Genomic DNA, 13,607 nt, shown 5'->3' on the forward strand with positions numbered 1-13,607 from the left:
AAATTACCCTTGCTCTGGGGAAGGACTATGTCTTACCTTGGAAAGTGGATCCTTTACCCCAAATAAGAATCCCTTCCACCCAGGGTGATTTGGGCAGTTAGATATTAATTGTAACTTCATTTACACAGCTTGAAATTTTATGAGACGCCAACCTGCCCCTCCAAAAATTGGATTAAATTGTACTTTCATTAACTACATTAGAAATAAGAGGTATTGAACAGTGTTAAACTGTGTATTTCAAAAGGCCCATAATTTGTTAATTTATTTTTCCTAGTTCTTTTGTGCTACAATTTGTTTTAGATGTTTTTTGTTATATATAGCTATTAATTATAATAAGCATTTAAAATTTTTTGATGATTTTTGTAAAGCAAGTCAGGTGCTTAAAGAGTTCAAATTCTTCTTGGGTGATAGATCTATGAAAATAGCCTTGTGTGTGTATGCGTACTAATCTTAGAACTTTCAGTGTTATTATATCTTCACTGGGCTGTTATTTTATGCAGAGAAATAATGCTTTTTGTCTCATTTCAGCTTTTAAATAAAAGGATAATAGAAGAATTAGCCCGTTTTCTCTTAACCATCTGCCAATCTGTTAACAATACAGTTGCATCAATAAGGTTTATGGACAAAATTAAGAAAAAACATTTGAGTCCTTTGCCCATGACCTGTCTCTGTGTTTGTACACACACACACACACACACACACACACACACGCATGGTAGGCTTGTTTGTGTGATTTCGTCCTTGCGTAATATTTGCTGATATGATTTTCCTATTTCCACTTTTGACCAGTCGGTTATTAGAGCATTGAAAAGACTTCCTGCTGAAGAGGGGCCTCTCGATAGCTTCTCTCCTTTTCCTGGTTTCCATTTCTGGTATATTTTGCTCTGTGCTGTGGAAATTTTTCTGGGCTCATCATGACTCGAGGCAGAGCAAGAGCATGCTGAGAGTAAGAGAGTTGCTAAGGAAAACTTCATTGCAAGCCGTCATCACAGATACCAGAAACTAAACTACATGAGTAATTTGATGTAGACACACCCATTTCAACCCTCAAGAAAGAGATTCCCTTGTGTATGTTTCCAGATTAATAATGTGGAAAATAACTTCACCCTAGGAATAATTGTCCTATTAAATTATCTTCACTATAAACAATAACTTTTGAAGGAATCAAAATGAATCATAGTGATGAATGATGCCTGTTTACATGAAAGAGAAATCTAGGGATTAGCTTTTCTGTTAGTGGGTCTACTGGCTGAGTTACCTTTAAGAATCATGACTGAGAAGTGGATTGAGGTGAACCATAATAGAATAACCTTCTATTTATCCAAAATTCCTATCTGGCCAGAATTTTATTAGTATTTTGTGGGGGGGGGGGGGAGACATTTTTGAGGAGAGAAAGGTAATTATTTTGGCCATAGTCAAGTCATAACATTGTTTCTTAGAGTAACTTGTAACCTACTGACTTTGAATGATCATTTTCTTTTAGTCACCTTTCTACTGGATTAGGTAAAGGTGGTTTGTGAATTCTCTTTAGATCATTGATGTATTTAGATAAGAATCTTTATTTGCATCTATATGGACAGTAAAAAGCATAATTTGCTCTTATTCTAGAACAGGTATTTATGTTATCTAGATGTGAATGTCATGAAAGTAGTTGTGTTTTAATTTTTTTTATTGGCTTAATAGGTCACTTTAGACAATTGTGTCGAAGTTGGGCGGATTGCCAACACCTACAATCTCACAGAAGTGGATAAATATGTCAATAATTTCATCCTGAAGAATTTTCCTGCATTATTGAGTACTGGGGAGTTTCTAAAACTCCCTTTTGAACGGCTTGCCTTTGTGCTTTCCAGTAATAGTCTTAAGCACTGTACTGAACTTGAGCTCTTCAAGGCTGCCTGTCGCTGGCTAAGGTTGGAAGACCCTCGGATGGATTATGCTGCAAAATTAATGAAGAATATTCGATTTCCACTGATGACACCACAGGACCTCATCAATTATGTGCAGACAGTAGATTTCATGAGAACAGATAATACCTGTGTGAATTTGCTTTTGGAAGCTAGCAATTACCAAATGATGCCGTATATGCAACCAGTGATGCAGTCAGATAGAACTGCTATTCGATCTGACTCGACACACTTGGTTACATTAGGAGGAGTTTTGAGACAGCAGCTGGTTGTCAGTAAAGAATTACGGATGTATGATGAAAGGGCACAAGAGTGGAGATCTTTAGCCCCCATGGATGCTCCTCGTTATCAGCATGGCATTGCTGTCATTGGAAACTTTCTTTATGTAGTTGGTGGTCAAAGTAATTATGATACAAAAGGAAAAACTGCTGTTGACACGGTTTTCAGATTTGATCCTCGGTATAATAAATGGATGCAGGTTGCATCATTAAATGAAAAGCGCACCTTCTTCCACCTAAGTGCCCTCAAAGGATATCTGTATGCAGTTGGTGGGCGAAATGCAGCTGGTGAACTGCGTAAGTGTGTACATTTATATTAAGCATAGAGACTAATTTCTTTACCCCGAAATTCTTGTTAAATCATAAAGTAAGCAGTTCTGTAAAGTTAAAGACAAAAAAATGTAGCTACGGTTTCATTTTAAACTGTTTTCTTAGAAAATATCAGAGACAAACTGTATGCCTTATCCAGGCATATATTGTTGGCTAGGGTACAAATTATATCTTATAAATACATCAGTATGTTGCAGAATATTTTATTTGTGCAGTATATATGGTTTTCATCTTGAAGGTTCAACTACATAGTTTGTTCTGCTAATTTAAATTCTAATAGAATCGTGGACAGAAGTTTGGCATATTTCCTCATTTTCCATTTTTAAAAGCCCACATGATATTTTACTGAACAAGTTAAAATCCTTCCTTACAGAGCACTGACTTTTATTGTTTCTTCTTTTACATAATCTGTTACCTACCAGAGGCCACACAGTAAGATAATTTTCTTTATCAATTAAATGTGCAAAGTTCTATATTATCCAAAATTTATTTACTGTAAGTATTATGATCTGTGACTACAGTCATGTGCCGAGTAATGACATTTCTGTCAACGATGGACCACGTATACAATGGTGGTCCCATAAGATTAGTACCATATAGCCTAGGTGTAGTAGGTGTAATAAGCCATACTGTCTAGGTTTGTGTGAGTACTGTAGAGGAGGAAGAAATTTTCCTTCACCCTTCTAGGTTCTTCTGGCTGCTCTAAAAATTAAATTGACATGAGACAGATTAACAGGAGAAAAATGAACAAAAGTTTAATAACATGTATATGTGGGAGAAACCCAGGAAAACTGAGTAACTCGCCAAGATGGCCAAACCCCTTACCTTAAATACCATCCTCAGCTAAAGGCAAAAGAAGATGTTGGGGGTGGGGAGAGTCAGGGACTTCAAAGGGAAGGAAGGCAATTCACAGGTAGGTGAAAAGGAGCAAACATTTGGAAAACAAGTGTTTGGCCACACAGAAACAGAAGAACACAGAGGGGAGCCCAACAAACAGGCTTTTCTAGGTTCCTCCCTGTCTACCACCTACTTCATGTTATGCTAGGGGGAGAGCTTGCTTCCTGAGACAGGTTTTTTAATCTGAATTCTTTTAGACGGTTAAGGGGAAGGTAACCAGAAAAGCTTTCTGAGTCTTTTGTTTTTTAAAAATAGTCAGCCTAAAATAACCTCATGTTAAAGAAACACATGTTGGTGTGGCAAATTCTGTTCCCCTTCAGTACACTCTATGATGTTCACACAATGACAAAATTGCCTAACAACACATTTCTCAGAATGTATCCCCATCATTAAGCACTGTATGACTGTGTTAGTTTTAATAATCGTTCTCTCTTGGTGAACTACCAAACAGTTTTCTTCTCTGTAAACTGATCGGGTAAACTTTACCTGATGGTCACTTTTTGTCCTCTTAATCTAAGATTGGTCACAAGTACAGTTAACATAGCAATATTTTGGCTACATAAATTAACACCAGAATGTATACTTCTGTTATTTCAGATAAAATTGGAATAAGAGAGCTATCCAAAAAGGAAGTCAGGAAGACCTCATTTTATATTGTGCTATATATCTGTTATTACCATCATGGTTTGGCCTTTTATTCACCCCTCTTCTTTTATTCTCTGTTATAAACAGAATCATTGTGGTTGACCAGTATTCCAGGTTCCATAATGCTGAGGAAGTTTAAAATATTGGCATTGGCTTTGGATAAATTCAGAGTAATTATCAGAATCTTTTTTTTCATTATCCTAAGAAATAAAAGGTAATTTAACGGATTTGAGAATAAGCTGTTTATTGGAGACAAAAAGAACTGCCCTCAGCTTTTATACTATATTGGAAGCTTTTTTAAAAAATCATGTGATTGGCTTATTAAGTGTGCTCCAAGAGAGTTTTGATTCCAGGAGAGCCTTTAGGCCAAGAAGAGTCATTACATAAAACCAAGAAGCAAGAGGCTTCTTTTTTTCTGACCCACCTCACCCGCTTTGAGTTCCTTCAATTTTATACCCAAGTGGGAATAAGAAGTAGACTGTCTCATCTTGTCACATTCTGTATTATTGAGGTAACCAAACCTGATGTAACCTGCCCTGATTACCTCCCAAAAGAATAATATCAATGAGTTCTTCTGAATTCTATTCATTATTGTTTCTCTTTGTATAAATAAAAAAAGTTTATGTGTCGGTTGCCCTTTACAATTTTCTTGGGCCCATTATTTTTGCAGAATAGCAGATTTTGGTTCTAAAGAAACTCTCACTTATATTTCTGAATGTTCCAGCCAGAAGCTGGGTTTTTAACATTTCTCTTGCCCCACAAACATTTTTTTATGGACCCCCCCCTCCACACACACACACACACACACGCGTGCAGACGAACATCTGTTGTAATAATTTAACATTCCCATCTTGACTGATTACATTAACTATGGTAGGAATGGTTGGCAGGAAAAAGGGGACTGATGGGAGAGTCATTTAACAGTTTAACAGGCTCATCAGTACCAGTACATCATTTATTCTTCATACACACAATAACCATGGCCTGTATATAATTATGAGAAGAAAACAGTGGCAGCATTCGCAAGGCATTTTAGATCATTTTAATGCATTTGGCCTTTTAAAATCCTTTCATGGAGTATATGGACCTACGTCCATAGCACATCAAAAAGATACTACTAATGTGTGTGTGAGCCTGGCTTACTGCTGAAATATAATTCCTTAGAAACGCTGCTCTCCTTTGTCACAAGTACAATGGGAAACTAGGGGAAGCTTAGAGTAGCTGTCACTTAAGTGTAAAAGGAGTCAGATATTTCTGGTCTCTTTCAAAATTATGTCGTATAAGAAATCGATCTTCCATTGAGGTTTTGTATATTGAAGAGAAATATGACAGCTCAGATATCTCTCACTTCAATTAAATATTAATAAGTCAAGCTTTCAAATAATGAAATAACTTATAGAAAACATGTTAGGTTTTTTTCCAAATAAATGTACAATAAAATTACTGACATTTATCAAATGCCTCCATATTCCTTAATGGATTTGAGGTTTTCCTCATTAAGCAACATATCACCAGCTGGCACTCTGGGATTCTAGAGACCATCCCCCCTCTGTGGGACCCATCATTGTCCAAGTGGTTTTCTTCAGGCCTGATCTCTTTCCTAATCTCAAAGAACAAGGAAGTTCCCCATCATCCCTTGGGACCAATTCTGGACTCCAGTGGAATCACCTGAGAAAATAAGAATACCCTGATGACATATGTGAAATAACCAACCTAAGTGTAATTATTAAATTGGACAGGGTCTCGGGCCAGCCCTGTGGCTTGGTGGTTAAGTGCGCGCGCTGCAATGCTGGTGGCCCGGGTTCGGATCCCGGGTGCGCATCGAGGCACCGCTTCTCCGTCCATCCTGAGGCCGAGTCCCACATACAGCAACTAGAAGGATATGCAGCTATGACATACGACTATCTACTGGGGCTTTGGGGGGAAAAAATAAAATAAATAAAATCTTTAAAAAAAAAAAAAAATTGGACAGGGTCTCGAATTTAAATACCAAGCCACCGACTACTAAAGGTGATTCTGTAGAATAGGGGTCAGCAAACTTCTATAAAGGGCCAGACAGTAAATATTTTCAGCTTTACAGGCCATAGGATCTCTGTCACAACTAATCAACTCTGCTGTTGTATTCCAAAAGCAACTATAGACAGTTTACAAACAAATGGGTGAGGCTGTGTTCCAATAAAGCTTTATATATGAACACTGAAATTTTAATTTCATATGTCACAAGATATTCTTTCTTTGATGTTTTTTCCAACTCTTTAAAAATGTAAAAACCATTCATATTTTTATCTTGTGGGACATACAAAAGCAGGCAGCGTCCTGGATTTGGCTTACAGGCTGTAGTTTTCCTGACTGCTGTTCTAGATTTTCCCAGTCACTTCATTACCATTCCCACCTCTCATAGACTATGATGGAACCACTGCTTTGTGGCTCTAACTCCTTGCCTTGCATCATCCCTTGCCCCTCCCCCCATCAAGATTGTTGGCACTGACCTATATCTTGCTGCCTTGTAAATATGGAGAATAGAAATAAGGGCATGTAAATACACTTTTTAATTAGATGTAGCCTATTTTAAGACTAAATACTATTGATTATACTAATAACATCAGCAATTCTGCATGACAAAGTCTAAAGGTTGACAATAAAGATTAAAATAATGGGAAAAGCTAAAAGAGATGCATTATTTATCTGGAAGAAGACAAGTTAGGGATGATAAACTATTACATAGTTATTATGTTATTCCTGGTTAATAGCCATCTTACACTGGGGGCTCCTGTATGAGCAAGTATAGATGGATTCTTATCACCTCTATTAGGAAAAAGTGCAGTTAACTCACTGACAGAAGAACAGCAGTGTCTTTCTACATAGGAAAATTTTAATAATCATAAAGAGTGAATAACTATTCAACTTCTATCCCTGCTATAAAAAGAATAAATGGAAACTGCATCAGAACAGATTGAATTAGACATAAGGAAAGAGTGTTACACTCTAGAAATTTCAAAGTTTAAGGCAGAGTTCTTCATTAAGAAAAGCATAGAACTATAGTAGAACCTGTCGTTGACACCAAATAGATGGAAAAGATGATCTCCGGATGTCTTTTAAAACCCTTTTACCGATAGGATGTGTGATTAGACTACTTGCTTTTATCAGATAAAATCCTACCATTAATGACTTTGCTGATGCCAAGTAGCAGTCAATATACCAGATCCTCTGTAAGTGTAGAGAGAGAATAATGTACATTCAGTAGGATTTTACTTGTCACTTAAAAGGTGAAAGTCATGCTAAAGGCAAATGGAAATGCACATCAAAGAAAACATCCAGTGACTGGAAATAGTCAAAAACAGTATTGGAGCATGTGGCAATTTTAGCTTGTCATTAATTGTGGAAATAGCCCTTATTTTGGGAAAAGATTTTGCGGGATCTTGCTACTTGACGGAAGGGTTTAGAAGAAATAGAGTTGGTTAGGGTCCAAGTCTGAAGCAATGAAACAAACTAACAAGAGAGCAGATCAAACTGAGAATAGTAAAAACCTTTAAAATAAGACTAAAAGTTCAAAGCTAGAGTAAGTGGAAAAGGAATGAGTAAAAGGATATGAGAAGTGGTATAATATAGGTGTTGTTAGAGGAGAAGTAAGTACTTCACATAGTGAATTTGATGACGTGAAATTATTGAATAGAGTAGAAAATCTCTCTCTCTAGTTTTGCCTGTTCTCACGTTATTTTTTTAAGAGGGAATCTTGTTCAAAGGATGATTTATCAGTTAAGACTGCATTTGGCTGCAAGTAGCAAAACCTTATTCCAGTGGCTTGATCAAATAGCCCCACTCGGTAGGCTTCAGCTTTCATTTCATTGCCTAGAACTACATCATGGGGTCACCTCCAGCTTCAGGGGCACCGGCCAATTTGAATTGTATTTTGAATTTGGCACAGTGCTTCCTTGAGCAGTGTTGTAGTTCTGTTAGCAGGAAAGAAGCAGGGTTAGAGGAGACAAGAAATTGGGTTAGCAGCTGGCAGTGTCTGCAATAAATAGTATAAACTTTTCAAGTCCATCTAGACTTTGTGCTTTTGGCCAGAGTCCCCATAACAGCCCTATTTCTCTCTGTCTTTTAAAAAAGAATCACATTTTCTATCTGTCTGGACTGTCGTTGTTTTATTCTTGAGATGTAACAAGATACTAGAAGAAAGGAAATCTTAGCAATTTCTGCAGTGACAGAAACGTGTTAGATTATTATATTAAGTATGTAGTCTACTGTAACATGTATTAATGGTTCATATTATTAATATAATCTCAACAATTAATATGAGATCCCCAAAGAATATCTGATACCTATACAGGCATACCTCTGAGGTATTATGAGTTCAGTTCCAGATCACCACAATAAAACAAATATCGCAATACAGCGAGTTGTATGAATTTTTTGATTTCCCGCTGCATATAAAAGTTATGTCTACACTATACCACAGTCTGTTAAGTGTGCAATAGCATTATGTCTGAAAAAACAATGTAATACCTTAACTTAAAAATACTTTATTGCTAAAGCATGCTAACTATCATCTGAACCTTCAACAAGTCATAATCGTTTTGCTGGTGGAGGGTCTTGTAAAAAACACAATATCTGAAAAAGAAAAAAACAATATCTGCAGAGCACAATAAAGCGAAGCACAATAAAATGACGTATGCTTGTAATAAAAAAGTTTTGGTTATTTGGATATTATTATTTTTCCATCTAAGAGGACAAATAATTGCTACATTTGAAATTATAAATCATTTTCTTTTCTATTCTTTCTTTTTTTTAATAACAACAGCTACAGTAGAATGTTACAATCCAAGAACAAATGAGTGGACCTATGTTGCCAAAATGAGTGAGCCCCACTATGGCCACGCTGGAACTGTGTATGGAGGAGTAATGTATATTTCAGGTAAACAATTCTAATGCAAATGCAGTTAATATAACACATAAACTTTTAACTACGTCGCCATATTTCCATATAATGTTAATAAAAATAATCCAGAAAAATGGATAATCAAGATATAATTTATGTTGATTTTAGAAGATACAGTGTGTGTGTACATTTGCATATGAATGCCTTTGGTATTCTATAAGTTCATAAGACTAGCAGAAAACCAATCCTGCTGTAAATACATAACTTAGAAGAAATTAGAAAGCGTTCAGCTTCTCTGTCTTGCCTTTCAGTCCCCATACTCTGTACTCTAATAAACTCTGTACTCTAATAACCACCATTCATATTTTTTATAGCAATATTTAATTCATTTTTATTAAAAATTTAGCTAGATTCTTTGAGGAAATATATCATTATGTAACATATAAGCTCTACTGTGCATAAAACTTGCTTTTGATATACATATAATGCATAATAATGTCCATTCTCTTATTTAGTGCAACCTGTAATATGTGTTTCCCTTTTCCTTAGCATTATAATGAGATTCTACTATAGTGTTCATTGCATGAATAATTCTGTGCTGATTACCTATATTTTGGCCACATGCACATGTATTTTTCTAATAAACAATTCTGAAACAGCTACAGTTTGCTCACAGTGTCCCAATAACAACTTTCATTCTCAAACCATTGGTGTTCAAATCATCCTTCTGTAGAATTTAAAAAGGAGTCTTATTTTAATGTAATATTCATCTCTGGTCTTGAAATTTTACTTTGTTAGGCAGGTTCTTATCATTTGGCACTGACACAGTCTACCTTTGACAGTTTTTCCCCTTTTGAGGGCCTGCCAGTGCTAGGCCAGCAGTTAGATTGTTAGAGAACAAAGGCGTTAAGGTGATGTTTGTTGTCTGAGTCTCTGGACACTGCCTTATCAAGTCTGTAATCAAGAAGGATCAGTGAACGGCATGTAGTGTGTGATTCACAGGTTTCTAGTGTTAAATTTACGAGCAACTACGGAACGTCTTACATTGAAAGAGCCATCCAGGAAATCATATGCTCCACTAATCAATGATTTACACTGTCTACTATTTGATGTGTATAGCTGCCATGCCATTACAATGAGAGCTCCAATCCTCTGGGAAAAAAAATGACATCCGAATTATTCTAGTGGTGCTATGGCATAACTAGCATATATTGCACAAATGACCTTCCCAATCAAGAGTAGGATGGAAACCATAGCTGATTTTCAAACCAAAGCACACTGTTTTGCTTTCCGGGCATTCTGTAAAGTACAGGAAAAAATACTAAAAAGCAGGAAAAAAACAGTGATTGCCACCTGGCCACCAGATAGTAGAGCTTTGAATGATATGGCTGAAAATTAGTTCTCTCCCTAATCTGCAGAACATATAGGCTGATACTTTTGCTGTCGAGACTGATTTATATGTGTTGTAAGAGTACACTTTGTAGATGATATAGACTCAATAGACCCGCAACAAATTGCTGCACATATGAAATTCCATATATGTTCAGCATTCTAATTCTTTAACTTTTTAAATGTCCATGCTGATAGCAGATGACATTACCCTCCCTCACCCCACCCGTCAAAAACTCTACAAAAACAAACTGTTCTGAATATTCTTATATATTTTGTTGTACATTTGCACAACACTTTCAACTTTTTCAAAGCATTTTGGTTTCACTTCCTAGTCACAATCCTAATGAGATAACTAGAGTAGATATTCTTATTTGGCAAGTGAGGAAATGGGCACCTAGCATTTAAAGTGCCCTAGCCTGGTGCTCAGCACCCAGAGGGTGCCTGCAGTATGAGAGAATGATGCTTTGTAGTTGAGATTTACTCTAGACCCAACCCTAAAAGAAGCCAAAATATATTTTCTTTCTTTTTTTTTTTGGTGAGGAAGATTAGCCCTGAGCTAACATCCATTGCCAATCCTCCTCTATTTGCTGAGGAAGATTGGCTCTGGGCTAACACCTGTGCCCATCCTCCTCTACTTTTTTTACATGGGACACTGCCACAGCATGGCTTGACAAGTGGTGCGTTGGTCCATGCCCGGGATCCAAACCTGTGAACCCTGGGCCGCCAAAGTGGAGCACACGAACTTAACTGCTACACCACTGGACCGGCCCCCAAAATATATTTTCATTTAACAAAGCCTCTTATATCCCAAGGGTCTCTGTTTGAGAAAGTTATTGCAATAATATATGCTAGATTTTTGTTCTTTAAGATGAAAATGTTATTTTCTCTACTTCTAATCCAGTGAAGTACTTCTAGAAGGCAGGCATTTATAAGAACACCATTGATATGCTATAAAATGTCATAATATGTGACTACAAGTTAATTATCTATGACAAAGAGCCTTTTATTTACTTTTACATTTTTATAATCTGTTTACCTCATGCCTATTATTTTCGTTCTTTAGGAGGAATTACTCATGACACTTTCCAAAAGGAGCTCATGTGTTTTGACCCAGATACAGACAAATGGACACAGAAAGCTCCAATGACTACAGTCAGAGGCCTGCATTGCATGTGTACAGTTGGAGACAAGCTCTATGTCATTGGTGGCAATCACTTCAGAGGAACAAGTGATTATGATGATGTTCTAAGCTGTGAATACTATTCACCAACCCTTGACCAGTGGACACCAATTGCTGCTATGTTAAGAGGTCAAAGTGATGTTGGAGTTGCTGTCTTTGAAAATAAAATCTATGTTGTAGGTGGATATTCTTGGAATAATCGTTGTATGGTAGAAATTGTCCAGAAATATGACCCAGAAAAGGATGAGTGGCATAAAGTTTTTGACCTTCCAGAGTCACTTGGTGGCATTCGAGCTTGTACTCTCACAGTTTTTCCACCTGAAGAAAACCCTGGGTCACCTTCTAGAGAGTCCCCTCTTTCTGCACCTTAAGATCATCCCTACACTAAGATACTATAGTCCTACCTTTGCAATGTGTCATGGATTCTCTTCTTTTGCCCCCCTTAAGTAGTGTATGTTAGGATTAGCCTCCAGTAATTGATACAGATATTGGAAAAAAGATGAATTGATGTTATTTGTGCTGTTTGTTTGGCTTAGAGTGTTTATAAAGTGGTAACAAAACCATCCTGGAAATGTATCCCATAGAAGCTGATGTTTAACTTGCAAAAAAAAAAAAAAACCAACCAAGACGTTGTCTATAAACTGTTTCTTCAGTACTTTTTTATGCCTTGTATTGGGTGTAAGGTATTTGTCATCTTACGTTTGAAAGCCCAATAAACCAAGTTGAAGGTGGATTATAGTAAATGTACAACTGTGCTAACTAGGCTTCAAAGTAAACAGTTTTCCTTTCATCTTTGACTGTAAGATGTCAAAGGGAGGCAGCCTGCTCCAACAGGAAACTATCGACACAAGGTTGCCAACTCGCATGAGCTACCTCCCTCTTTTCATAAAGTCTTTTTGACGTAGCTGTCAACCCACCTGTCTGTGTGGGTGCGTTGAGAACATAGAAAGTTTCTTAGACACACAGGAGAAATAATAACTGAAATTCACCAATATTGATTTAAAAAAACAGCATGACTCCTCTACTTATGAACAAGAGTTTGGGGTTTTTAAAGTGTGTATAAAGACATACACACACATACATATATCAAATAGAAAATTTTAAAAATTGAGTGGCACGTCAAATAGATGTGAAAAGTTTTTTAAAATTTTCTTGCAAAAAGCAGCTTCTATTAAAATGGGAATTCAGTATGCACATATTGAATGCACATATGTGGAATCATACTGAATTTAGGTGGGTAAGGGCTAGAAATTTTGAGCAACTAAATTTGTCACTTGACCAAATTTTACCTCCCAAACTGTAATCTAGACCTTCTCCTTTGCTGTTGAGGTGACTTACATATTATATGTATTCTGTGTGCTCTCAGTTCATAAGGTTATTTAGCACAAAGTATAGCAGCTTCACCTGGCAAGCTGCTTTTGCTCAGTGAATTCAACTTCCATGTTTTATCTTTTTTTGTTCAATAAAAAAACATTTAATGTCATTTTGGCCTGAGGTGTCCCATTGTTGTCTGATTTGACTTCCTTTTATTAAATATCTTTTTTTTTTTTTTTTTTTTTTTGGTGTGGCATGATACAAGTGATCAGAACTCAGAGTACTGAACAGCTTGGATTAATGAATATTAATGACTTTCACTCAAGGAAAAAAAGAATTTGACCAGGTCTAACCTCATTGGTCAAAACTCATTGCTTGGTTGTCTTTGAGGAGTTAGTTCCTGGAAGATGCTAATTGGCCCCTCTTCATCCCCACAGAAGAGCTGCCAGATATGTCCAAGCCATAAGAGCAGTTCAATTTCTGACGTCAGTTTCCCTATCTTCAAGAAGATTCGTCTTGCCTAATGAGAAGGGATTGTGTAAAATGACCTAAGAGATTTGTTCTTGACCTAAGATTATAAAGGAAAAATGTTTTTATAAAAGAGTATTTCATAATTATGTTAAGGCCATATGCATGATCTTTCCTCCTGTATCTGCAAATGACCGGATTAAATCTGAACCAAAATGTTGAGCTATTCCAAAACAACTAGCATGTCACCGTATTTCTTCGCCGGTGGGTAACTGGCAGTACACGTCACTACCTATGTCTTGAATTAAACATAATGAAGA

At 36.5% G+C, this 13,607-nt stretch overlaps 1 protein-coding gene across 5 annotated transcripts in view; it reads left to right on the forward strand.

Moving 5' to 3' along the window:
- KLHL13 (kelch like family member 13) overlaps positions 1-12,988 on the forward strand; it is a 132,683-nt gene extending 119,695 nt beyond the window's left edge. For all 5 annotated transcript variants that reach the window (XM_087427530.1, XM_087427529.1, XM_004442249.2 and 2 more), the window contains 3 exons: positions 1,684-2,479; positions 8,856-8,969; positions 11,389-12,988. In XM_087427530.1, the coding sequence (XP_087283656.1) occupies positions 1,684-2,479; positions 8,856-8,969; positions 11,389-11,876 (1,398 nt within the window). In that variant the 3' untranslated portion in view covers positions 11,877-12,988. The remainder of the gene's footprint in view (positions 1-1,683; positions 2,480-8,855; positions 8,970-11,388) is intronic.
- The last annotated feature ends 619 nt before the right edge of the window (positions 12,989-13,607 follow it).

The sequence above is a fragment of the Ceratotherium simum genome, chromosome X (genome assembly GCF_057802395.1).
Source record: "Ceratotherium simum simum isolate JZ-2026a chromosome X, ASM5780239v1, whole genome shotgun sequence".
NCBI classification, from domain to species: Eukaryota; Metazoa; Chordata; class Mammalia; order Perissodactyla; family Rhinocerotidae; genus Ceratotherium; species Ceratotherium simum.